Here is a 27,095-nt window from a genome sequence, read left to right as displayed (position 1 = left end):
ACACATACAGTATGAAAGAACACAAGAACAAGTAAATAAGTAATAAGAACACATAATACAGCGGCCCTGAGGACCTGGAGTGGAGAAGACTGAATCAGATATAAACAGATTTCTTCTAGTGAGAAATGTGAACTATATACTCTCCTAAGAATTGTAAAAAGTTTATTGCAAAAATGCAACCAATAAGAAAGATTATAGGATGAGGTTTAGTGCCAGGTTGTGGTGGGGATTTTTATTGTCTTTTTTTAATTCTCCTTTAAATCTAAACTCCAGCTATAAATAAAGAGCTGGAAGAGAATATGATACTTATAAAAAAACAACTTTATATATCTCCCCCGTATTTGAATTTGGGGCCGACCTTAATATTGATTTGTTATGCTGTAAAACAAGCTTTAATTCAAACAATGCTTGTTGTAATCTTAATGCTCATCACATTTATAATCCTTCACATTTACTTGTTCCCAGCAGTGGAACAGTCATCATATCACATAATCTGATAGTCAAAAGTAACCCCCACCCCTCCTGTTGCAAAACATCACAGCGACAAGATAATTTTACAGAAAAAGGCTTTTTATTTAAAAAAAGAAAGAAAAAAGAAACAAATCAGAGTAAAAAGTCATTGTGGCTGATCATATTATCTTCATCCTGAGGTTGTTCTGGGATGAGTTGAAGGCCGTGAAATCTACGACCACCGCCAAACACTTCCAAAACGGGACACACACGCACGCAGACGCACACACACGCACACACACTCACTCACCTACATACAATTACATGCACACACACCCTACTGAATCTCTCCCATGTACAGTCGTTTATCGCTGGAGCCGGACATCACTGTGTGGAGAGATAAAAACCAAAAAAGATTATTTTAATCTTATTTTCAGAGGAACAATAGCTAAATTAACAGATCAAGTGGCCATATCGTGCGTTTCTATGTTTCTTGACTTATCTACAATTTCACTTTTGTTTCTAAAATATCTCCAAAGAAGTGTTTCTGTCTGAGAATGAAAATCAGACGACTGTGGCTCCATGAATGCAGTTTGTTTTTGCACACAAGAAGATGTTTTTGTATTTTGGAACTTCGCTGAGGACCGATCATCAACAAAGCGCAGTGCACCACTGGAGGTGCAGAAAGTTTGAGCATCGTTAGTCTGAACTGTAAATAAAAATGGGAATTGGTACGTTTTTCAAATTGGCACTGATGCCATTATTGATCGTGTTTGTGGACTTTATTCTTTATTGATGTTCCACAGTTTCACATTTTCTCAGTCAGTTTCACACTGGTAAGAAAAACAAGTCCTTAACTTGTGACTCTGTCATTCTGAAATAATTACAAGCTTTTGGAATTATGCTGTGCCCAAAGTGTCTGTAGAGGTACTAGAGATTAAAATTAGATGCCTGCAAACAAGCATCCCATGGTCACTTTAAATAAAAAAAGAAGGTAGAAAACAAATAAAGAAAAGAAAATCCCTTTTTTGACATTTCATTCCACTGATGTGTTAATGAACCTAATCTGATAGAAAAGCAGTTGTGTGTCTCACCTATCGGCTCCTCTGGATGGAAAACCACCTCATTAACGGAGCCGGCGTGACCCGGCAGCTTGTACAGGATTCTTCGAGATGTAGTGTCCCAAATATACACAAATCTGTAAACAAGAGCAAGGCAGATGATGAAAGTGACTCCTCACACTCTGCTGGATGAATTTGATGGTTAACGTGGTTAAAACCAGCCCCCGACTGTGCAAGTCGTCGCCAAACAGACATTTTAGATCCTTTCTTTAAAAAACTGATGCACAAAACTTTAAAATCAATTGTAATTCCTTCTTTATTGCTGTAATTCAGAAGTACGCGAACTGGCTCAGAGTTGAGCAAAGTGCCTAGGTTCCCCGAAAAACTCAAAGTTATGAGCTGTTCTTATAGTTTTGTGCTATTAACTTGTTGTGTTCAGAGTTTATTCATTCAAACACTTGCAAAGTGATGCACGTTCATGAACGCTCATAAGTGTGAAGGCAATACCACGGAAGAATTCTTGAAATGCCCCCCAGTATTATCTTTCCTTTTATTTTATTTCTTAAAACACCTCTTAATGCCTGAGGGTCTTATCAACCCAAAGACAGAGGGTCCATGCGCTAGACTTTTGTAGGTTTGTTTCTTACCTATCGCATGAGCCTGCAGCGACCTTACTGCCGTCGGTAGACCAGGAGCATCTCAGTAAGTTCTGCACAAGGAGAAGATGTGACAGACTAGATTAGTTGCGGGCATCCTCTGTGTGGGCCGTTGTTGTGACAACAACATGTGTAGCTTCACACTCTGAAGCTGACTTTTTAGAAAGAAAAAAAGAAGCTCTTTTTACTGCTTGTAAAGAATCATTTTACCTTTTCAAAGTTGTGGATGTTGCCTTGGAAAATCTTCACACATCTCTCCTTTGGAGCAAATGGCCGCACATCCCAAATCCGGACTACGCAGAAAAACACACGAAGACGTCAAGAACATGATTCAGCTACAATCAGTGTTATAAGTCAAAAGAGAGCCACAATTACGTGTGTTGTCCATGGAGTTGGACAGAAGGTACGATCCCTCAGAGCTTAGACTGAGTCCAGTTATGGAGTCACCGTGGCCGTGCATGTTGTAGATCAGCTTATTCTGTCGCAGATCCCACACCTGCACAGGACAAAAAGCTCTGAAGAGGCTTTCACACAAGGACGTAGAGACTGCAGTTGATATGTACTGCTAGATGTGCAGACACTGCGCCCATTAATGAATTCATTTTCAGCTTGTTAAACATAAAAAGCATATACTTTGTTTCAACAGTAAATCTGCAGTACCTTGATGTCGTTGTCGATGCCTCCGGACAGGATCTGATCACTGGTGTCATTGAATGTCACGGCCAGTACCTGGTAGGTGTTCTGGAAGGTGTGGATGGCCCCTTTTTTGCGGATGTCCCACAGCTACAGCGCAGTCACACACGTAACAGTAAACATATTTTGAAAGACGTAATCCAAATTTACAATCCAAGTCAACAACTGGGGCAAACGGTGTCAAAAAAAAAATGCGTTGAATGATCTCTCATCAGACTCTTTTCTACTATCCAGATAAAACAAGAGACGTCAGTGTTTTTACTCCGAAATATCTCACCTTGACGGTGCCGTCGTCACTGCCTGTGCAGACGAGTTGGGGCCCCCTGCGAGCCGGGTAGCAGGAGTTAACGAAGGAGGTGTGGCCCTTCAGACGCTTCATCCTCTCACCCGTTTCACTGTCCCAAACACCTACAGTCTTATCCGTGCTCGCTGAGAACAACATGCTGAAATACATAGAAATATCGTGTCAAGTTGCAAGATTCAACCGTGGGTGAAGAAGTAGTGCCACGCTAGTGACCTCAGCCAGCTGATGACACGATAACAAATAGACAATGCAAATAACAGGACTGTATTGAATACATGGATGAATTAACTCATTCTGTAACATACCGTTTTGACTAGGCCTGTGTTAAAAAAAATCGATTTTCTGATTCTAAATCGATTCTCATATTAATTCCTAAAAATCGATTCTTATGTCTAAAGATCGATTTTTTTTTTTTTCCATCATTACATTTTCGCCCGGTAAACTTTAATCCCAGTAGTCGGACACACGGTTTGTCATGACACTTCTGAAAAATGCCAGGTGCTTCATGGCAATATGTGTGCGTGGTGACAGAATAAATTAGATAAGCTAAAATGATTTGTTTACTGCATGAACTGTTGCAATTTCTTCTTTTTTTTGCACCTTAAATGGATATTGAATGGCCTGTTTGAGTTATTTATTTCTTAGTTATTTCAGAATAATTATTGTGAAATTATTATTTCACTAGTTATTTTACAGTCATATAATTCAGGCAACAGCTCAAAAAACATTTTAAATAACACTAAGCCAAATCAATATCGAATCGGATCGAATCAAATCGTGATAATCGATTCTGAATCTTCAGAATCGGATCGATTCTTGACATTTGAATCGATCCCCAGCCCTAGTTTTGACAAAGCCCAATACCATAACATTAACAGGTTATAACCACAGAGTGCATAGATCATCTTTTACATCCTCAGCAATCAGCCATACCTGCCGTCTGTGTTGTAATGCAGATCCATCACTGCTCCACTATGGCCCTTCAGGGTGGCGTAATTCTCACAGTCTCCGTACACGTTCCACATCACTACAGCAAAGAAACGCTTTAGCCACAGGAACATAAGAGTGTAACTCTAACAAACACCTGTAAACTAGACTGGTCGCAATAGTAGAACAACTTACATATGAGTCTGTCGAATCCAGAGGAGGCGAGAGTGGCTCCATTGGGGTGAAACTTGCAGCAGTACACCTCGCCCTCGTGACCAGACATCAGCATGATGGGAGCCGTCAGGCTGGAGGTCCGTGGAGGGCCCTGAGGGAGACATGTCAGGGATCAACATAAATCCTGTCAGTCTGGTTCAGTGTTTATCTTGGAACCGTCCTTCAACCAAGTCTGTGGTAGATGGAGGGATGGCACTAATTTTTTCCAGGATATGGTGCTTGCATAGATCACGTTGAACCTTGGTTGATCTCATTTCTGTTTGCATGATCATCTTAGGATCCATATCTGATCATGTGTGCGTAGTTGTGGCTAATTTCTAATCAGAGAAATGCAGCAACCAGAACTTATAAACAACATAAAACACAAACTGTGTGTAAAAGCTGCTTCACATAAACAGACTAATTTGCTTCCCCATAATCAAGGATTAACAAGGCAATCATTATGATCAGTTTTCAGATTTTCTTACTAGTACTAAACTAAACACTTGTATTAATAGAAATCTGATTATCTAACTCAAGTATATAAAGACGAATCTTAAAGGGGACCTATTATGAAAAACATGTTTTTTCTTGCTTTAACATATATAAAGTGGTCTCCCCTCAGCCTGCCAACTCAGAGAAGGAGGAAAGCAACCAAATTCTGCAGTGTCTGTACAGCCGCCCGGATGAGCCATCCAGTGTGATGTGGATCTACGAGCCGTTCACATTCTGCCCATTTTCGTTACGTAACCAAAATGTAAACCACGCCCACAACTATAAAACCGTGTCCTAATCCGGCCTTCTGCATGCGAGCGTCCGACTATCGCGTAGCTCTGCGTGACATCGGACGCTCTCTGTCCATCTCCCTCCAGCCAGCTGCCACTTTATTGAGGTTTTTGTAGTGAAATGAAGAAGTATCATAGAGATAACTTCTCATTTCAACTAACTGGATCAGCCGTTCCTCATCACGACTGTTTCCTACAGCGCTTTCAACCGTCTTTCAACGCGAGCGACAGGAAGAGAATAGAAGCAGGGCGTCCGACAAATAACTGGCTGCAGCGCTGCGGCCAGTTAGGACAGTCCAATAGAAAATAAAGCAATGGAATTGATTTTGTCGCAGACCCAGAGCCTACGCCGTAGGGTACGCCGTAGCCTACGGCGTAGGTCACGCGGCGTAGGTTCTACGTTTGTGTAACACGGAACCATAAATCAGCCTTAATAGTGTACGCAGCCGCTGCTCTTCTGCCCAGAGCGAGGCTTTGTGCCCTCCCCTGCTACACGTCATTCAGGCAGCCAATCAGCACAGGGCCTCATTATCATAGCCTCCCCGCCCACTCAGAATCCCACATAGAGAATGAGTTTAGAAACGGTAAAGATAAAGACATGGCCCAGAGGCTGAATTTCTAATTTATTTAGAAAAAACAATCAAAAGCTTGTTTTTAAGACATTCAAGGCCTGTTTAAAATAGGTATTAGATGCCGTAATAGGTCCCCTTTAAGATCCATCAATATGGAAACAGTTTGATCTAATCAAATTACAAGCCAGCAAATACTGGCCCCCCTATCATTACAGTAACCTGGGTCACATCAGAGTACCCCAGGTAGAAATACCTCATCCAGTCTTCTAAAACCAAACTCAGAACCAAAACACAAAAACTAAAATAATCAAAGTAAGTCCACATAACGCGTCAGGTCCTGTTCAGGGTGTCTGAAGTCTATCTCAACTGTCATACAGTGCCTCCGAAATGCCATACTGAACAGTATATACTAAAAAGTATACTTAAGTTCGGCACACTTTTGAGTTAATATCAGCAGTGTGCATTAATTTGGACGTACTATTCGGAGCGCACACGTCAGTTCCTGCCGTTGTGAAGAAGTGACGTGTCACAGCAGCAGCACCGCTATTTCTCGTTTATCCTGGCCGAAACAAGTTGACGGCTGCGTCCGAAACATTAGAACGTACTCAATACAATAGTATGCTCTATCCATACTCATTCCGGAGAAATTTATGAGTGTGGATTGATGGACACTAGCCGAGCAGAAACCTCCCACAATGCAATGCAGCGGCGTTTGGTTGCTAAGTGATACGTATATGTGATAAGTATTACGTATAATAATATTACTATATATTATGAATATTAGTATATAATAATATTATATAATGTCATCTTGTTTCGGCCAGAATAAACACGTCACTTCCTGACGTGAGCGCTCTTAATAGTACGTCCGAATTAATGCACACTACTGATATTTACTCAAAAGTGTGCCAAATTTAAGTTGACTTTTTAGTATATACTGTTTAGTATGGCATCGGACGCACCGGACATTATATAATATTATTATATACGAATATTATAATATTAATATTATACAATAATGTTAATTTGACTTAATATGACACTTATGACATATACGTATCACTTAGCAACCAAACACTGCTGCATTGCATTGTGGGAAGTTTCTGCTCAGCTAGTGTCCATCAATCCACACTAATAAATTTCCCCGGAATGAGTATGGATAGTACATACTATTCAGAGGTGTCCAGTAACGAAGTACAAATACTTCGTTATTTTACTTAAGTAGAAATTTTGGTTATCTATACTTCACAAGTAATTATTTTTCAGACGACTTTTAACTTTTACTCAGATACATACAATTATCTGTACTTTTTACTCCTTACATTTTCACACAATTATCTGTACTTTTTACTCCTTACATTTTAAAAACAGCCTCGTTACTCTATTTCATTTTGGCCTTTAAAAAAAACTATCCAGTTAAATTGCTCCATCCGGATAGAGTGAATTTGGTTGTGGTTGTTTCAGATGTTCTTGTCCAGTTTTGTTCTTACATCCGTTCCCTCAGATTCCTGCAACTAAACTTGGATGTACATTCCAATAAAGGTTAGGATAAATGATAACATGCCTCTGAAGTTTGACTTTTTGCACCATTACAATACTTATAGGCAACTAGTCATATCATCATATCTTCTGCTCTCTGAAACACATGTTAATGCTCAATAGTACACATATATGGTTCTTTAATATATTTGCATTATACTAAGATGCATTCATTTTCAATGGCTTTTGTCCTTGATGGCTTTTTTCTCCCTTACATTACTTTTACTTTTATACTTTAAGTAGTTTTGAAACCATTACTTTTATACTTGAGTAAAAAACTTGAGTTGATACTTCAACTTCTACAGGAGTATTTTTAAACTCTAGTAACTACACTTCTACCTGAGTAATGAATGTGAATACTTTTGACACCTCCGATACTATTGAGTACGTCTAATGTTTCGGACGCACAAAAAAAATCTCACATACTGTTTTTGCTACTCATTAGGGAGGAAGTATGCAATTTCGGACGCAGTCATAGAGTAGTGGGCTACACGTAATCACATAAACAAAAGTAAATCATCTTATAATTTCAGTTAGCTAGATAGCCTTTCCTGTTTCTCTGATTTCCCGTAAAATCCTCCAACTGTCTAATTTACCAACCACTTTCCTGCTCGGTTACTGCATGCATTAATGGTGAGTGTATATCGGTCTAACGGGGGTCCCCCCGGTCCGAACCCTACCGAGGCCACGAGCTGCTGGGACTGGGCCGCCGCCACCAGCTCCGTCCGGGGCCGCTTCACGACCGTGGGCACCACCGCCATGTCTCCCACTCGCTTCTTGGGCTCAATCATTCCGACTCAATCGAGGGGGAACAGCACAGAGTAGAAGTTTAAAACAACGGCGTATAAAATGAATGGAAGAGTTTCATTAGAAAGAAAAGCACCAACGAGGCCCCGACGACCAGCAGCGACCGCAGCACTTCCGGGGACAGCGACGAACCTGATTGGTGGAAATTTACTCCGACTGCGCTGATTGGTGGAAATTTACTCCGACTGCGCTGATTGGCTGAAATTTACTCCGACTGCGCTGATTGGCTGGTTTGATGAGCTGAACCGGAAGGACAAAGGCCACCTGTTAAGTTGACTGGAAAGGTAATCGTAATTTTGTTTTTATCTTTTGAGTTTTGGACACAAATAAATGCATTCACAGCCTTAAAAATGCATGACTTGTAAAGATGTTCCTGTTTGTGCGTTAGCGGTCTAGTGAACCCGGCTGGTTACGTAGAACAGGATGTGTTTATGCAGCGATCTGTTTCTGCTTCTCTAAGTGCATCACAGATGATGCGGAGTGAATTCTGCTTTATTCGTTATTATTGTTTTATTTATTGTTCCGAAGAGATCCGAACACATTACTATCCTCTGAATCTCTTTCCCATTCGCCCAGCAAAATAGATGCATGCTCTTGAGTCCTCCATGCTGCAGGTAGAGAGCTGAATATTTGTGATTCCGACACTAATGAATAGATAGATAGATAGATAGATAGATAGATAGATAGATAGATAGATAGGCTGTGTTGCAGCTTGTGGCATGAATTTTTGGAAGAAAATGTTTTGCAAAAAAGGAAATCCCTTGAATAACTTCAATCTTGCTCAAAGCTACCAAGCAAATAATAATTTTAAATCAGAAATCACTTTGTTTCGCCAAATATACAATGTACACAGGGATTTGACCTGGTAAAAACAGCACCACTCAGCAATAAAATAACAAATTAGAAATAAAAATATATAATAAGTAAGTAAAACATATATAATATTTATGTAAGTATGTAATATGTACAATGACCAGAAGTATTTACAGTATGGTAGGAATTAAATTAAGTGTTCTTTAAGTGTCTTTTAAAGCGGGGGGGCTGAGATGCCTTTATTTAAGAGGGTGGTGGCCTGGGGGAAAAATGTTCAAGTGCCTGGTGGTTTTGGTTCTGATGGACCTGAACCTGCCACCTGATGGGAGGGGAGGGAACAGAGTGAGCTGGGAGAGATGGGTCCCCCACTATCCTCCTGGACCTCTGTCGGGATCTGACATTGTGCAGAACACACAAGGATTCTATGCTTTTAAATGCCAGTTTAATTGTTGGACTTATTTATGTATGTCTCTGTTTTTTTCTATTTCAGGTCGTATAATTGATGCTAGGGGTCAACTTTTACTGAGAAATGTCCAGCCGTGGTAGTCCGAGCCGGGAGCCGGCCGGACTGGACGGTCTGCCTCCGATGTTCAGCATCGCCAAGGGAGAAGTGGTGTCACTGCAAAACTACGGGGCTTTCGTGAGACTGCCAGGATACAGGAAAGAAGGTGGGCAGGAATGTAAAAGATTGTGGTCATTTACAAAGAAAGCCACACAGCAGGAAATGAAAGAAAAACACTTACAATAATAAAAAGAAATACTGCAAAAGAGGGGCAAGAAACATACTAGATTTGAAAAGCGGAGGCCCATGAATGATTCAATGAGATTTCAAGTTGTTTTTTTTTTAACAAAAAGCTTTTACTTTTTCTGTATAATGTGCATATTTATCCGTATTTTCATAGTCTTAGCTTACGTTTTGCATAATTTATTATAACAGCTTTGCGATTGAGGTTAACGTGCAGTGAGGAGCGTCAGACTTTGAGACAAGGCTGTGTTGTGAAGAAGTGGGACAGACTGAAGTAGGGTGTGTCATGTCTAAATTTACACAGAGTTCGCTCTTTGATGATGAAGGATGGTTTATTAAGACCCAGACTACAGTCGACCTTGGCCTACATGTTGAATTAAACTGTAGTTTCTGATTTCCAACGCTAGAGGGCGAAGTGATCAAAGTGTGGTACCCAAGTGAAGGCCAGACTGGATGTACAGGGGATTCATTTAATTAATTAATATATAGCTGTAGTTTAAAAGTATTGCTTTTTTGTTTGTTTGTTTTGTTTTGTTTTAAAATCTTATCATGAACCCAAAAAAACGTTGAATCTTTTCCTCTTCAGCCTCACCAAAACGAATATACATTTCTTAGGGGCCAAAAACAGCTTGAAACAAGATTTTGATTACTTTAGATTAACCGTCTTTGTCCCATCCAGCACCGACAGTGAGAAGAATTATACTCATTTGAAAAAACAGTGTAATGGAAACACTGACTCCCTCCAACACTTCCTTTTATCGAACTTTAAGAGATTTGATTTTCTTTTGCCCAAAAGTGCGACTAACAGAGTTGAACCTTAACACGTGCAGGTTTGGTACATGTGAGCGAGATGTCCGCCTCCAGGGTTGAGAATGCCTCAGAGATTGTGGATGTCGGGGAACAGGTGTGGATTAAAGTCATCGGTCGGGAGGTAATAGCACACGTCTGCATCCAGAGCGCTCATCTGCAGTACCGTACAAACCTCAACTGTCAGTGCAGGACTGTTGCATCTCTGTCCTCTTCCCATCAGATTCAAGGTGACAAGGTGAAGTTGTCCTTCTCCATGAAATCTGTCAATCAGGGAACAGGGCGGGACTTGGACCCCAATAATGTTATGGCAGAGTAAGTACTTGGAGTTTCCGTTGTGTGTTTAGGTGTCTGTGCAGGAAGGTGTCATCATCGTCTTTGTTTTTCTGCAGTCAAGATGCAAGACGACGGAGGCAATTTAGAGATCAAGGCAACAACAGGATCACACTGGAGGCCGTGCTCAACACAACGTGTTCTAAGTGCGGCTGCAAGGGTAAGACACCGACACAACTACCGCAACTGTCGGATCTTCAAAAAACAGACATAAAGGCAATAGATCCTATCGGTTAATTGCCTTGAAATCGTTCTTTTGACCTGCAGCAATTGATAAATCATCTGTTCTATCAGGTCACTTTACAAAAGACTGCTTCTCTGCTCCGGGCTTGCAGTACGCTCTTCTGCCTGATGAGGACGATGAAGAGCCGCAGCGGCAGAAAACCTCCACAGACGCACAGCAGCAAGACTCTGACAAAAAGAAGAAAAAGAAGGTGAGAGTGTGATTGTTGCATGACAGGCGAAATGTGATTGCTCCAACTTGAAATGGCTCTCACTTCAGCCTGCAAGTCTGCAGTTGTGTAACATCATAACAGCTCTTGAATGAAAAAAAAAAAATATATAAATACATTTATGTTTATTTTTCAGGAAAAGAAAATGAAGAAGAAAAAGAAGAGAGAAAGAAAGGAGTCAGAGAGCGACAGCAGCAGTAATGAATGTAAATTCAAGAAAAGGCGCCATAGCAACTCTGATGAAAGAGAGGACAAAAAAAAGAAGAAACACAAAAAACACAAATCACACAAACACAGCTGAAACATGCACACAACCTACACACACACACACATACACACACACACACACACACACACACACACACAAACATAAACATACAGTCGCACACACACACACTTCAGCTTTCAGACGCATCCACACAAGATGAGTGGCTCACGACACTTTCATTCATAAATATTCATCAGAAAGCAGCTTGTGTTTAGAGAGGTTCGTGTCAGTTAGGGACAATTACTCTTTTGCCACTTCAGTTGTGCCATTTCCTTTCAAAACTCAGAGGAAAGTACAAAAAAAAGAGAGGGATAGTCATGTGACCATCCCCACTTGTCCTGAGGTAACCTCTGGTTCTTAGCGGGAAAGGAGGCTGCATCATCTTCTGTGATGTGAAATGTGTGAGCCCTATGGTAGCATGTGGCGACCCCTTTGGAAATTCAGATATTGTTTACAGGTATCCGGTTTCTGATGCTCTGGGACATCCATTAAGCAGACATGAGACAGGGAAGCCGGCACACACACACACACACACACACACACACACACACACACACACACACACACAGAGGGAAATAGTAGAGACACAAACAGGAAATGTAATGCAGCACAAGTGAGCGTAACAGGAATATCATAATGTGTCGACTTCCTGATATTGTACGTTTGTGTGTTCAGGTTGTTGTACATGCATGTGTTTGTATGCCTAACCTCTAGGGGGGGGACACCTCCCGGTGCACACGGCCCCTCATCCTGCATGTTAACACCATTAAAGCTGTTTGTATGTATGAAGGTGACGCCTCTCGACTTCTTTGTTCAAGGACCTTGAAGGGGAGTTGTTGCCGTTGGGGAGTCCGTCAACGGACAAAACAAACATACGTCCAACTTGAGGTCAAGGGCAATTAATTAGCAAGGCACCTCTGACGCAGGAAGTTACACAGCGCCGATCGCAGGTCGTTTCCTTTTCAATCCAAGTTGCGGAGTAGCCTCTTCCATATGAGAGAAAGTAGTGTCAGTCAAAATCAACTTTTCTGTTCTGCATTGACCTAGTTTCAAGCTCCTGCTTGTGAGATTGAGGAGTGATAGATTAATTCCAGATCCAGAGGTTTGAAACCATTCCAGTCTCACCCGCGGGCACCTTCTTCATTCATTTAAAGGCTCCTTTCTCTCTTTCTCTCATTTGTTATTATGATTTTCTGCAACATTCTCTGAGTTCAGACAAAAATGAATTGCTCGCTGGATGCAGACGATGCTCAGCTGTCACGGCGGGATGGTCCCCCAGTGTTCAGGACCCAACCCAGAAAAAAAAAGATCAGTTTTTTTCCACTGGTTTATTTGAGCTATTTTTGGAGCATAGCTTCCACCACTCTACGTGAGTACAAATTATCGGTAGGCGTTGCCAATTTCCTCAAGCAGTTGCCAGAAAATAGGTTCATGTCAGTTCAAATGGTGAGGAATGATGCTGCGGCCGTGAAAGCCAGCGTCACAGACGGCTACGTTTGGGGCGACTGAACAGAGAAGCTGCTGTCCGAAACAGAAGCCCCAGGCTCCAAAATCGAAGATCCAAGCTCCACTAATGTTTTCTTGATTCAGTGTAGAACGAAGGAATCATTTGACAGGAAAAGGGAGTCGTCTGTTCACGATGATCGGATCAGTGACCTTAACCCTGTTAAGATGGTAAATAAACAGCATCTGTGTCGCACTTTTCTTGGCCATTATAGTTTTTTTTTTTGAGTCTATGCAGTGATTTTTGTATCATGCACTCACAAATGCATCCTGAGAAAGGTGAGGTTTTGGATCACGCTCAAGGACTCTCACAAGGCAAATGCATCAGAAATCGCACCACCAACCTGTTGATTGGCAGATGATTCTCTATGGCCACAGTGGCCCCACACATGTATGGTTTTCACCTAAAAGTCAGGTTTGTGCTGCATGATGCCAACGATCAATCAAGGAGCATCTCTGAGCTCATCCCAACCCGGCTGACCAAGGAGGTTTTACCCTTAACTGATGTAATCAATCCATCATTAAGGATAGGCTAAGCACCTCTAATTAGAGAAACTTGATCCAGGAGTGCTGATCTGTTGCACATCAACTGAATGAACATTTATGCAGAAATTATTTTTTTGAAAAGTTTCTAAATGCTGCTGCAGGAGTTGAGATGAAAAAAATCCTATAAGATTAGCAGGAGAAATTGTGTTTCTCCAACCTCAGCTTCAGTTCATTGGATTCCTGATTTATACTCTCATTACATCTCAAAAGGGCTCCTTTCTCTCAAATTGCAGTCTGGTGGTTCCTACAGTGATGTTCTGGGGTTCATTTGTTTCATGTTTTATTTTGAAAGTCTGGGTCTCTATGTGTTTAGTTTTTGTTTGACTTTGGTTCCCTATCAATCCCGATATCTCTTCCCCCACCACCCACCCACCCACCCAATTGTTATGTTCATATCCATGATAACTGTATGTAGAATACCATTAACAGCTAAACTTAGTTTATGACACAGCATTTATCATCTACACTGTGTAACCTTGCTTATGACATTTTTGGATCGGTGTAATTTAAGGAGTTGGTGGCAGGCGGGAGCTGAGCTGTGTTCCCCCCCAGGCCCTTTCACCCTTTCACCTTACCTCCAGTTGGCAGTGCTCGTAACACATGACAAGGGAGGGAGCGATACCGATTTAGAAGTCACACCTAATTCATAAGCAGGGGACATAACGTCACCCCTGAAACCGGTACACGCTCTAAACTCTCCCTTTGTGTAGCCAGAGCAAGATAAACCTTTGTATGTGCACACACCCTGAACTGAGCTGCTCTCCATCACGCAGCAGCAGCTGGGGAAGGTTTGACCAGACGTCCGTGACCCTGGGTGGGTCCGTGCAGCTCCCCTTGCATTGCTTGCGTGCAAAATTAAAAACTGTTGCGGCCACAGTTACGGTCCAAGATTCAAAAGTTCAGACAGACACAACAAAAACAAGCCATTTGTAAGTTTTAACACTTTTATTTCTGACTTTTCAGATTTTAACAGGGATCCCAACAGATTCCAACACTCTTAGGCCCCATGCAAAAACACATTTTTCAAAAAACGAAAGACCTGCAGCTTTATTTTAAAAAAAGAAAGAAAAAAAAAATAGCACATCATTGAAATTAATTCAGTGTTCCTTTTTTTAAACGGGAAAAAGGACGGACACACAGAGAAAAGGCCTGGGAGACAGAGGAGGTCGTCGTCAGTAGTTACGTTAACACTGAAAGTACAGTAAGAAACAACACCGAGGGAAACTAGTAACTCTGTAAAAGGACGAGTTTGCTCGGCCTGTGTCCAAATGGTATTAGTGAGTTTTTTTGGGGCATCAGCTGATGTGGGCGGCTGTTACAGTAGGGGCGTCACTCTGCCTTCTCGTAGCGACGCGTGCAAACAACGTCTCCCAATTTAAGTGTCTAGAGTGGGGAGAAAAAGAAGGTTAAAATACAACAAAGGTTCTCATGCGGGTCTTGAACTAGAACGGTCGATGACACTGACCAGTGTGAGGTTGCTTCCGCTGACTTCTCTAGTCAGACTGGTTTCTTTGCCGTCCCACTTCTGTACGTGTACCATCTTTCCATCTGCTATCGTCACAAGGGACTGAAAGTAGAAATGAGGTTGGATGAGGTAATAGTGTAAACACATGAATGTACAGTTATAGTCTTTGTAAAAGTTTGAGGTTACTTTCTTTCTATCTTTAAAGGGGTGACGTGCCCTACTGTACCCTGACCTGGTTCCACCTCTACAAGCCCAGCCCTCAGCCAAAGAATCTAAATTATTCTTTAATTCTCTGGTGAGGATTTAAGGGGGGGGGGTTAAACAAAGGCCAGCCGTAACCCAAACATCATCATGTTGCACTTAGGCCCCCCCTGGGATGAATTTAACTTTGGACGATCCATCCAGCTAACTGTTCTGCCATCATCTTCAACGCCTCTCGTCTCCAGAATCCAGACTTTTTCAGCGCTTAAATCGATTCCAATGTTTGTTTGCTGCAAACTTCACAAAGCAGGACGCGCTGTGCAGACACGTTTGCCTCAAAAGGAGGGCATTCGTGCTGCGTAGACTAATAAGTATGGCTGTGAAAGTGGATCTTCTACGAGGGTCTTTTGTCCGTGCAAGCTGGATTTGCAGCTCTCACCTTAACCTTCCTGTCATCTGCGGTGGTCTCGTCGAATTCCTGCCCCAGTGTGAAGATGAGCTCTGTGTTCTTGATGGTGCTCTGGGTCTTCAGCGTGACTTTGTCGCCGTCGACTGCGATGATTGTGGTGGGCTTGGTCATGTTCCCCACCTTGCGCGTGGCGAATCCCACACCTGCACGAGACAAACACACCGATTGGTTCCCAGCTGCTCACGAGCTCACGCCTGCCTCGCCCACGTAGTTTTTCTATTCATAAACATTACTGGGATTATGTGTTCATAGGAAAATATTAGTTTTGTTAATACTGTGAAGATTAATAGTGGGATGTTCAATTCTGGTGGAAATGTGAAGAGCAAAGGGGGGGAGAGAATGAAGGAAAAACTGGAGCCAACACTAAAGCAGGTTTATTGACATGTTTCAGTAGCGAGTTTGAGATTTAGAAATAAACAGCAGGATCTATTTATGCTGGAAAAGCACAGGCTGTAGGTTTGCCCTCTGGGGCTTCAACGGAGACCTTCAACCATTTCAATTTGTCTGCAATCTCTGTTTATCTACTATCAGACCTGCAGCATGTTCTTCAAACACTCCCATGTCCCGCTGACCTGTCCAGACACGCGAGGGCAAACCATTACTTGCTTGCTTTTCAGGGTGTGCGAGAGAGAGAGAGAGGGTTGTGGGGCAATATTGACTCACTGCCTTTACTTAGAAGAGAACCTTTTTGTCATCGTTACTCAACAGCTAATTTCACAAATGTCCGTTTGTGTGTGTGTGTGTGCGTGCGTGCGTGCGTGTGCGTGTGTGTCTTTGCAGATGCCTCGTTGATCTGAGGTTTGGGGTTAGGCATTGCAGGGCCCCTGGTTTCCATGGTGACGAGGGCAGACTGGTCGGCTCTGAAGTCACGGGGGGGCCCCTGAATCTCTTTCTCTCGTCTCTGTGATAGTTTCATGTCCACCTTCACCGTGAAATCTAGTGCACCTGTTCCCATCATGTGCACGACAGTTGTTTTGCAGACATGCATTTATTGCAGCGACACTATTGGACGATTCCCACATTCAACCCTTTGCTGTAGCCTGAGGACAATGAGGAGCTTTGAGTGAAGGTCGCCTACACAATGCTCAAGTGTATGCATGCATGCACACATGCATGTTTTTCTCCCTCACAGTTGGGAAATTCTGCACGAAGGAAGAGCCCCTCCCTCTCTTTCCCACCACTTGAGCCATGCGGTCTAACCAGCCTTCCTCTCCTTCTCCACCCGCTCCCATAAAGCGCTGTAGGAAACATGGATGAGGAACGGCTGATCCAGTGAATTGGGAAGTTATCTCTATGATTCCTCCTCATTTCACTACAAAAACCTCAACAAAGTGGCAGCTGCTGGAGGGAGATGGACAGAGAGCTGGAAGATTCTGATCGTTATTTTTGTGTGTTTTGTCAGGATGCTGAGCAGATGTTAATGTAGCTACTGTTGAACCGGTGAGGGAGGTTTAGTTAGCAAGTTCAGCACAATAATATGGCCTGTTGAACAACAATTAATAACAGAACTGCATTTTAAAGGTTTCAGTCAGGACACAGTCTTACATGCAGCTATTTCTCTCATGTAATGTCTCTTTCTTACCTGTCCATTTGGGCCCCTCCCTTGTTTACCTTTGATTGTCTCCCTTAAAAGCTTTTTTGTTTGGGGGGGGTTTACAACCCACACCCTGCACCAATAGCTACTTAAACAGGTTTAACAGAAAACACACACGTCCATCATTTAAGCCTGAATTATGGTTCTGTGTTAAATCGACGCAGAGCCGGTGGGCGTCGCCGCGTCCCCTACGGCGTAGGCTCTGCGTCGGTGTAACGCAGAACCATAAATCATCCTTTTAGTCAGCAGCATTTCCACACGTGCTCGCATGCCGCATCCTCTCCTGTTGCTCGCACATGCGCACATGCTCCTCTGGATAAGCTGGTCTCCGAAAATAAAAATAAAAATAAAAAAAAATAAAAAAGGAAAGAAAAGAAAAATACCAAAAACAGTCTTACCCAGCTCCTTCATGTATTCATCAAATTTCTCACTCTCCTTGAGGTTCCATGTGCCCACAAAAGCATCGGCCATGTTTGCAGCAGTGCAGAGAGAGGAAGGGAGAGAGAGCGTGTGAGGGTGTGAGGGTGAGAGTGTTTCAGAGAGCAGCAGCAGAGAAGCAGAGGAGCGTCGGAATGAGAGAGAAGGAAGACAGGCAGAGATAGTGTAGTCAGCACCACAGGCGTCCCTGCGAGCTGACTGGCTGACTTATACCGGCTGTTCCTGACGTCACCGGGCTGGGCAGAGAGAGCAAGGGAGGAGGGATGGGTGAGGGAGGAGGAGGGTGGAGAGCACATGTGATAAACTTAAAAAACTCCCATGCAAATAAAGTGTATTTCCCATCTTTGGGGGGCGTTTGGTTTACAGATATTACTAGTATCTCTATTGGTGTGATGTAGCCGTGTAGTTGTGGAGTTGTAGTTCTTTGTCTTGTCTTACTGTAGAGAAGGAGGGTCAGAGTGGGGCAACGGAGCCATAAAGAAGCCCAAGCGTTGAGAATAAAAGGAGTAAAGAAAAGAGCTGGCTGTGGGGAGGGGACAGCTGAGGCGGTGGCCCATGAATAGGGCTTTGGTGCCAAAGAAAAAAAAAGGGAAAAAACAGATTGAGGCTGAGGGGGGGGAGAAGGAGGAGGAGCAATGATTGATTTTCTTCTGCAGAGGGTGCTGAGGTTTGAAAATGTCATGATCGTATTCCTCGGACCCTGCTCTCCTCACTACTTGTTTCTTTTCTCATGACTTAGATTGTTTCCACCTTTGACTTCGCTCCCCTCAGTCTGGCATTCCAGTAGTCAGACGGCGACCGGGGGCCATCAGATGCTGGGGGCCCACCGGCCCGTGATGGAAACGAGAGCTTTAGGCATGTCCTTAAACATCAGTGTCTTATTTTGCACATTTGAAACTCATTTCTCGCTTGAGGAGAATAATGCATTGACCTAGAAAAGCATTAAGGGTTCATGTAACTTGTGTAACTCTCCTGGGTGCCGTCAGCGTTCACACCCTTCCAAGCAGACTCAAGAGAGGAGCTAACATAACATGTACTCATACGCTCCATGGAGTCTGCATTTGTCCGCGTACGCATTCACAACTATCATCGGGTTTTTAGTCTCATTTCCTGGGACGCAATGGTGCTGATGACTTATTGCCCCCGATTCAACACAGTTGTGCTGTTTTTTCCCCGTTACCCCTCTCCTTGGTGCAGTAAGCGCTCAATAATAGCACCTTTGTGTTCGTCGACCATGTTGAAAAGCACTTCTCATTGAATGCTCTCTTTCCCATGCATGTATGTTTGATACAAGATCTGCAGATTTAAATGATAATAAATACTTCGAGGGTCAGTTGCTGAAGGCTGTCGAGAGACAAAGCTGCTGATCTTTTCATGCAGTTTTCAAGGGAGCAGCAGTCCTACATTATTCATTGACGACCCCAGAAACCTTTTGAAAAATCGGACCAAAGCGACATTAGAATCAAAATGGGAAGCGAGTTGAGAGGCATTTGTTGATGTCGCCCCGGCCGTTTGTTAACCTTATCCGACTGATCCACCTCCATGCAGTCGTTGGGTGCCTTTAAAGATGCAGGACTTGTACACAACAAGACAGATACATTCAAGTCCTTGCCTAACGACTTCACTGCTTAGGCCCATCGGCGCCTGGTAAACTTCTGTGTTGCATGATATAACAAACCTTTCAATAACAAACATTTGTGTTTAATTACTCTTGTAGTCAAAAGAAAAAATCTATGAATTCAGCTCTTTTTTCCCCCCATATTTGATTGTTAAGACATAAATCTTTATGGTCACTGAAGGAAAGACTGATTCAACAACACTATGCAGCATAGTGGGCTGTTGAGCTGACCAAGGTCTGAAGCAAAGTGAAAACTAAAAATGTGAGGGGCAGGGAGTAAGGGTCGACTGATAATGGTTTTCATTAGTCAACACTGTAACTGATTATTAGGAGAGCAAGATGGCCAGTGCTTGCTCATATCATTGAGCTTAAAACATATCCCTTTACTTTTCAAGCAGAAAACTTTGATTCCCAAATAAACTGAACCAAAACCAAAAGTGAAACCTAACCCTCGCCTAGGTGCATATCTTTAATTCCTATATCTAGGTAAAATTCAGCCTATATGGATCATAAAAGATCATATCTCCCAAATGTTGAAACCTGGACTGGAAATAGGAGGCTAGCTGGTTTGGCAAAAGATCTTACAAAATGTTCCTTTAAAATGTATTATAAGCCCAATACATCAATATGTCTTTACAGGAGTTTGGTGTATTGATAATAAGATTTAGAAACAGATTAAACTACTTCTGAATAGAATAGAATAGAATAGAATAGAATAAAATAGAATAGAATAGAATAGAATAGAATAGAATATCCTAATATTGTCATTAAACTATGGAGGTACAACGAAACTTTGGCGCTCCCACTGAGCCACCTTGCGCTGAGCAGAGTTGATGCAAATTTAATTTTTTTTTTGAGTTGATGCAAAGTTATTGAGCTGGCCAGGCAAGGCAAGGCAAGGTTATTTCTAGAGCAAAGTTCAACAACAAGGTGATTCAAAGTGCTGTACAAAGACCTTAAAGCATAAATAAAAAGCATGATTTAAAATTTAAACAAAAAAGAACATGAGATAAAAATCAGATCAAATCAGTAGTTAAAATAAGATCAAGTTTTTAAACAAATGTAAAAGTAACAGTGCAGGTTTGGAGCTTTACTCAAAAGCATGTGAGAACAGGTGAGTCTTCAACCTTAAGTATGAGGCTTAAGTATGTTTTGAAACAGTTTAGTACAGGTCCGGAAAGATCCGCCCAGTTCTCCAGTCATTTGAGTAAAATATCGTGGTCAACTGCATCAAACGCAGCACTGAGACCCAGTAAAACTAAACCGACATGTTTCCAGCGTGTGTATTCAACATCATTAAACACTTTGGTTGGCACAGTTTCAGTGCTGTGGTGCTGTCTAAAACCTGACTGGAAGGCATCATAGAAGTTGTTAAGAGTTATGAAGTCATTTGGTTGTTGAGAAACTGCTTTTTCAATGATCTTACTACAAAATAGGAGATTTGAGATGGGCCTGTAGTTGTTAATTAGTGTCTTGTGAAGATTGTCCTTTTACTGCAGGGATTTAATTACAGCTGTTTTTAGTGGCTCTTTAAAAAAAAAAACCTGTTGCCAGGACGTCTAAACAGGAAGAGGAGAAGTTCAGCTGACCTAAGCGGTTTCTCCAAGTCTTTGCTGTTAATGGGTTGAAACTGTGTCATTGTGTTTGAACCGGTTTTCGGTGGACATGGTACATAACCTGAACCTTCTGCTGATGTACCACCTGCCTGTTGGATTCTGTCTGTGAAGAATTTGGCAAAGTCAATGCAGATCATGGTGGGATGAAGTTCAGTTGCCACGGATACAGGAGGGTTTGTTGGCCTGTCGACTGTAGCAAATAAGACCCAAGCATTATGATTGTGTTTAGTGATGATGTCAGAGAAGTAGGACTTCCTTGCATTGCTCAGTTATAGGTTATAAGAGTGAAGTTTCTCGTTATAGACATCATAATGAACCTGAAGGTTTGTTTTTCTCCATCTGCACTCAGCTTTCCTACACTTTTTTCCCATTTTCCACCAGTGTGGATTTTCACCATGGAGACTTTTTCCTTCCAGAGATAACCTTCACCTTAATGGGAGCAATAGTGTTCATAACATTTAACATTTTAGCATCGAAGCTACTGACAAGCTCATTGATCGAACCCCCGGACAGGACAGGTGTTAGAGAAAAGACCTGGTTAAAGATCTCACAACTGTTTTCAGTTTATCACCGTCTTGAGATCTGCTGTAAACATGCAGAAACAGGACTGTGGATGAGGCATCAGCTGTACAACCACTTCCAAGGGTTAACTGTGTACAATGAAATGATTCATTAAATAAGACTGCCAACCCCCCTTCTATCATGCTCTATCTGCTACTCTTGCCTGACTGATAAAAGTATAACCAGGAGGGGTGAAAACAGCAGCACTGTTATTTTGGTGTAACCAAGTTTCTGTTAAAAACATCAAATCCAGGCTGTGCTCAGTAATACAATCATTAATTAAAAATGTTTTCCCAGCTAAAGACCTAACATTTAATAAAGCCAACTTAAGTTTTTTAGAGATATTGTTATTTGCCCCCTCGTGTTTGGGTGCCGTCTGTGGCACACAAGGTATGTTTACTACATTTAAAGATATTTTAGAGAGCAACTCTCTGTGTTTACTGGGCCACATTTCTCCTACTGCCACCTAGAAGTACAGACGTTTAAAAACCTTCTAATAAACAGGGTTCCAGCTGATCCTGGGAAAAGTCACGACTGTCGTAATCTACGCAGACCAGACCCATCGAAAGAGACCTGCTTCCTTTATTTGACTTTATGGAGGAAATGTGTAAATGTGCAGAGACAACCACAACTTGTTATTAAAGGGCACTTCCCGAATAATGTATGTGATGCACAAACTTAAAGTGAACTATTCAGGGGCTAACATGAATCATGTCAAAATGGAGCTGCATTGTGTGATTAAAAAGTCTATCGCATATACACACATGTAACTATGTTAGTGATCACACACTTAAACCTCAGTCCACATGGCCGTCCACACCAAAAACAATAACCACACTAATTGATTAACAGCAATGAGAGAATCCAGATTCATGAGAATCTGTTACCAGTCTCACATCAGGCTGATGATATCCAAATAAATTATAAAAGCATGTTCAACTTTAATACATTTTTGTCGTAAAAACTAAATTCCTAGTTTTAAAATGTATGTAAACATCTTAGTTCGACGGAAACTGAAATGCCGAAACGTTTTGCACATGGTCTACGGATCCCATCCTTGGCTTTGATCTAAAATTACTGGAAGTCTGACGCAGACCGAAACTGTATAACTGGAATATATATATATATATATATATATATATATATATATATATATATATATATATATATATATATATATATATATATATAATATAACTGACAGATACTAAATACAATACTAATACTAAAGACAATGGTAGCAAGCTGAAAGGTCTGGCTGAGTTTGGGAGGTAAATCAATTATTAGTTCAGTTAAATGGATTACTCGCTCAACTTATAGCCTCTACTGCACATCTTATCCCCCTCTTAAAGAGACACGTGTTTTTGGAAGGAGTCACATTTCTCATAAGCTTTTCAAAAAGCAAAACCAACTTAACACAATATTTGGTTTAGTTATTTAAGTTTTTTTGAAAAACTGTAATACTGTAACTGTAATAATAACTGAATGTTTAAGCAGCTTATAACTTTTGAAGGAAAGTGTTTTCTATTCCCTCAATTAGAGTACATTAAAGAGGTTGTCATTGAACCGAAAACACCGGATCAGCAAGTACATGACTTAGATGTATTCATTATTAATCAGGATTGTTAAAGAATCCCTGTATTTTAATAACTGCCTTTATCTTTGAAAAAATTGCTCCAAAATTGCTCCTAATGAAATTGTTTACCACTAACATTGTCGCTATCTTATTTATAAAGTAATACTTCATTTTTTGGACTGCTTTTAACCTATAAACAAGAGAGTGGATTTGTGGGTACGTTAATGTTGGTGCTCACAATGACTGGAGTCCCGATCGGTTGTTAAGCAGTTTACTTAGAGTCCCCGCTTGGATGGAAAGGCTGAAACAAATGTACGCAAACACACACATTCAGATGCACAAATGTCCACGTATCATCTGCTTTTCATTCGGTCTGATGAAATTCCCCACTTGCAAACGGTCAGATGATCTTTGGAGGTTGCGTAACAATAAACCCACAGAGACTCACATTAACTTGAATGCCCCACAACGCAACACACACACACACACACACACACACTTGCAAAATTGCACGTCCAGGCAGGAATGGGGGTAAGATAGTCGATAAAGAAATCTGTTACATCACATCAGACTGTGTTACACACTGTGTCCCACTGCCCTTGTCCTCCCCCGGCTTGTCTTTGCTGCTGTCTATAAGTGTGTCTAAACTGGCACATGTGTTTCAGGGAACAAATCAGTGGTGTGCATGAGTTTGACACTTGGCTTTAACAGGTGTTGGAGAGACACGGAAAAAGGAGGTCAACCAGAAAGGAGGTGAAAGGTTAAAATCTTCTCATATTACTCCAGTCATTTTATTGGATGTGTTCATTTTTTGTGCGTGTGTTAAGCAAAAATAAAGCATAAACTCACAGATACAGCATACATTAATGCCCGGGAAGTGTTTTGTTCTTCTTTCCACTAAATATGAATGTGAAAACATGAACGGGATGGTGAACCTGGAGCCCGCTCTGTCCCACAAAAATAAAAACGGAACATGCTCCCAGGCTGTCGGTAGCTGCACAAATGTGTTTCAACATGTGTGTGAGGTCGCGTTTGATCCTTTCGGCGGTCTTTGATATAGTGCTTGTGGATGCCAGTTTGGCCGTAACTCAAATGAACATGGATTTTCTGTCTGCATGGCAGAGATCCTGTATACACATACAAGGTAAAAGCTCGATTCACCTCGCACAAGCCAACACCATTCGGCACATTAACAAACGCATACAAAGGGCTCAGAATCAGTCAGTCACCTGTATCTTATTCACGGCTAATGCGATCATCTTATTAGCATTAATGTTAAGTAGAAATGATTTGAGCATGTTTGACAAGGTCAGTTTTCCTGGCTAGATTGCTGCAGGTAGGATTGTCGCCCCTACATACATGTAAATCCAACCAACACTTGGACAGCCTGTTTGGTTTCAACACAACAGCACTGGGCTAATGAATCCCTGAAGAGCCAAAGGAAGAGTAGGGAGGCCATAAACCTGGGAATGTTATTTCTTCCAGATTTTGGGGGCTTTCCTGTATATCCTATGTGAATAACTCAAGTGAAAAACCATCTGGACGCTGCCACTCCCTTTTCCAAGATAGTCACTTGTTCATTTGGCTAGATGTCTCTCCTTTTCTTTGAATGTACACATATATTCTCTCAATCTCACGCTCAGATGAAACCTAAGTAGCAACAGCGAAAATTAGTTACATAATTACAGAAGCAGAGATTTCAAAAGCATCATGTGTCTACATGAATTTGATAATGGAAGCGGTAGATTTTTAAATGTGGATTTATTGATGCCTTGCATCACATTTTGTAGTTCGCAGGCAGCAACTAATGGCTTTGTTATTGACTAATAGCCTTCAAGCCATTAAAACCCAGCTAATACAAAGGTTTATTTAAAACTGTCATTAATGTGAAGATGATTGATAGGTCTAATCCTATCAATTTCCCTAAAATGTTAAGAATGTTGTTTTGATATGCCTCTCCCTCTGCGTTGAATCATCATCATTGGAATGTCAAGGGGATGGTTTTGATTAATGATTCCAATAAAATTTAAACAAACCTTTTTTTTTGGGGTGGGGGGGCTGCAAAATGATTCAGTATTATTGACACTGTTTCTGTTTTGACAAATGTAATGATTTGTTGTTCTGATGCTTTGTCTCTTGACACCCTGGTTCTCAACAATATTTTATCTGTTTAAATAAAGGTTAATAAATACAATTAAAGTTTGTCATGTTTATGTTTCATTTAGCTTTTTTTTTCAAATTTAGTTTAGCCTCAAAAAGTGTACTCTTGTACTTGTACATTTATGATTGGTTGATAGGTGCGCTCGCTGTTGTGCAATAATTACCGGTATTGATTTGATTACTGCTCTTCTCGACCAGGACAACAACAGACATTTAATGTCAAGAGCCCTATTGTAAATAATACAGCTTGTTATGGAAGGTGCTTTTAAAAAAAGAGTTTGTTTTCTATGGGAACATTTGCAGCGCTACGCAGGTTTAGGGATGTGTTTGCATGCTTGTTTTTTCGTCCCTTCTGCAGATGTGCATTCCTTGATTTGTTCCTCCAAATTCTCCAGTGAGCAACATCATACCTCTGCAAGTCACAGAGGGATCTTACATTCTTCTAGATTGGGTGGGAGCTAATCACCCCCTTTCTAGGTAGCCAAAGCCATGTGCAACTCCTCCTCTGCAAACACTAGGTACACTTGCCACCTCTGCTGTCCAGATACTTGCACTGCAGTTGTTTTTATTTTATTTTATCTATCTGCACTGATCTGGTAAAGGTCCTTTAATGATTTGGCACATATATGAAGATACTGTTAGCATAAGTCACCACAACAAATAAGGTATGAAGGTGATCAAAAAGTTTTTTTTTGGTGCTTCTAAATCACCACATACAGAAAATCAGGAAAATCCTCTGGAATTCCTGCTTCTTTCCATCACAATGTTACGGGAGGAAAAACAGGGCTTTGACAATATACATGCTGATAAGAATTAAAACAAAAAACAAAAAAAAACACACTCCTCTCTCACACATCACGGGATTGCCCAGGATGAGGAGCCGGAACTGATGTTGGTACCTCCTCAGCCAATATCAACAGTGTCCTTAGATACAGAGCCACGGGGGGTGGTATATTAAAAGATCAAGTGGACACACACAGTGCACAGTGCTTGTGTCTCTGTGTGTTGATGTGTGTGGGGCAGTGTTGGATTCCATCAGTGAAACTATGGTAACTGACCCAGAATGTTGGAGCTTGACTCCCCAAATGGTCGGGTGATTTTTCAACAAAATTCTCCACCAGCTGTTGAAATGTAAAGTGTTTGTGATGAAGACTCCCAGCGCTGAGAAGTCTTGTGGCGTGTCTCTGAAATTACTTGTAACAGATGGAGAAGGATGTGTGCAATAACATGCAACAGAGGCTTCTGTGTGGATTCACCAGACAGCCCCTTGTTGATGTCGTCCTTGTGCTTTCTAATTTCAAGCCTTCAGTGAAGAGAAAACCTTGTGCTGTGGAGGGAAAAATCAGTAGGAAATGACAACAAATTAGTGAATTAAAATCTGGAATGTTGCTGTTACTTAGATTGCATTTGTCTCTTACCAACACGTTAACCATATTTTTATTTCTGTGTGACTAAATATTTCTAAAGTCAACAGCTTTCCCACATGATTATCTTGAGGAAAACACAGACAAAAAATGCATTATACAAATTAGTCAAACTATTTATAACAAAGGCAATGTGACATTTTTGGCAAAAGAGGCTTCATTTTTGTCATTTGTATTAGACGCTATATAAATAAAATTGAATTGAAGTGAATTGAATTCATTTCGAGATTGTCCAATCCAGTTATACCAAACTCAAAAGACCTAATATGATACAAGAGATATGTACAGTACATGTGATTTCATTGAATAAGCAGAGTTTGAAAGTTAACTGTTTTGCTTTCCACTTTCCACCATTCCTATCTATTTCATACAGTCGGGGGTTTCCTTTAACAATAATAAAATATAAATAAATAAATATCCGATAAATGCAAAATATTTAAAATAAATAGATAAGTTAAAACTTAACTTCTCGGGTTACGTTTGTGAAATGTTTTATTTT

The 27,095-nt window shown here is 41.3% G+C and overlaps 3 protein-coding genes across 4 annotated transcripts; 1 reads left to right on the top strand and 2 right to left on the bottom strand.

The window, feature by feature from the left end:
- Positions 1 to 552: 552 nt before the first annotated feature.
- Positions 553 to 8,128, bottom strand: snrnp40 (small nuclear ribonucleoprotein 40 (U5)). The gene is made up of 10 exons (XM_061742591.1): positions 7,881 to 8,128; positions 4,287 to 4,416; positions 4,098 to 4,191; positions 3,138 to 3,303; positions 2,828 to 2,950; positions 2,543 to 2,663; positions 2,378 to 2,460; positions 2,159 to 2,220; positions 1,545 to 1,648; positions 553 to 837 (listed from the first exon to the last, which is right to left on the bottom strand). The coding sequence occupies exons 1-10, from the start codon at positions 7,989 to 7,991 to the stop codon at positions 788 to 790; spliced, it is 1,044 nt and encodes a 347-aa protein (XP_061598575.1). The 5' UTR covers positions 7,992 to 8,128; the 3' UTR covers positions 553 to 787.
- A 97-nt stretch (positions 8,129 to 8,225) lies between these two features.
- On the top strand, positions 8,226 to 12,204 carry zcchc17 (zinc finger, CCHC domain containing 17). Of its 2 annotated transcripts, none has more exons than XM_061742592.1 (7): positions 8,226 to 8,291; positions 9,311 to 9,488; positions 10,396 to 10,496; positions 10,596 to 10,687; positions 10,765 to 10,865; positions 11,000 to 11,139; positions 11,294 to 12,204. In XM_061742592.1, exons 2-7 carry the CDS (start codon positions 9,350 to 9,352, stop codon positions 11,456 to 11,458), a joined length of 738 nt encoding a protein of 245 aa, XP_061598576.1. In that variant the 5' UTR covers positions 8,226 to 8,291; positions 9,311 to 9,349; the 3' UTR covers positions 11,459 to 12,204. The 2 variants fall into 2 exon arrangements, with proteins under 2 accessions (XP_061598576.1, XP_061598577.1); XM_061742593.1 differs by lacking the exon at positions 8,226 to 8,291 and adding an exon at positions 8,501 to 8,621.
- Positions 12,205 to 14,400: 2,196 nt separating this feature from the next.
- fabp3 (fatty acid binding protein 3, muscle and heart) lies at positions 14,401 to 17,825 on the bottom strand. Its single transcript, XM_061742590.1, has 4 exons — positions 17,602 to 17,825; positions 15,580 to 15,752; positions 14,940 to 15,041; positions 14,401 to 14,857 (listed from the first exon to the last, which is right to left on the bottom strand). Exons 1-4 carry the CDS (start codon positions 17,672 to 17,674, stop codon positions 14,804 to 14,806), a joined length of 402 nt encoding a protein of 133 aa, XP_061598574.1. The 5' UTR covers positions 17,675 to 17,825; the 3' UTR covers positions 14,401 to 14,803.
- Positions 17,826 to 27,095: the final 9,270 nt, after the last annotated feature.

The sequence above is a fragment of the Cololabis saira genome, chromosome 15, assembly GCF_033807715.1.
Source record: "Cololabis saira isolate AMF1-May2022 chromosome 15, fColSai1.1, whole genome shotgun sequence".
Taxonomy (NCBI): domain Eukaryota; kingdom Metazoa; phylum Chordata; class Actinopteri; order Beloniformes; family Belonidae; genus Cololabis; species Cololabis saira.
The sequence above is the reverse complement of the archived record's forward strand: the minus strand, read 5'-3'. Positions and strand labels throughout refer to the sequence as shown.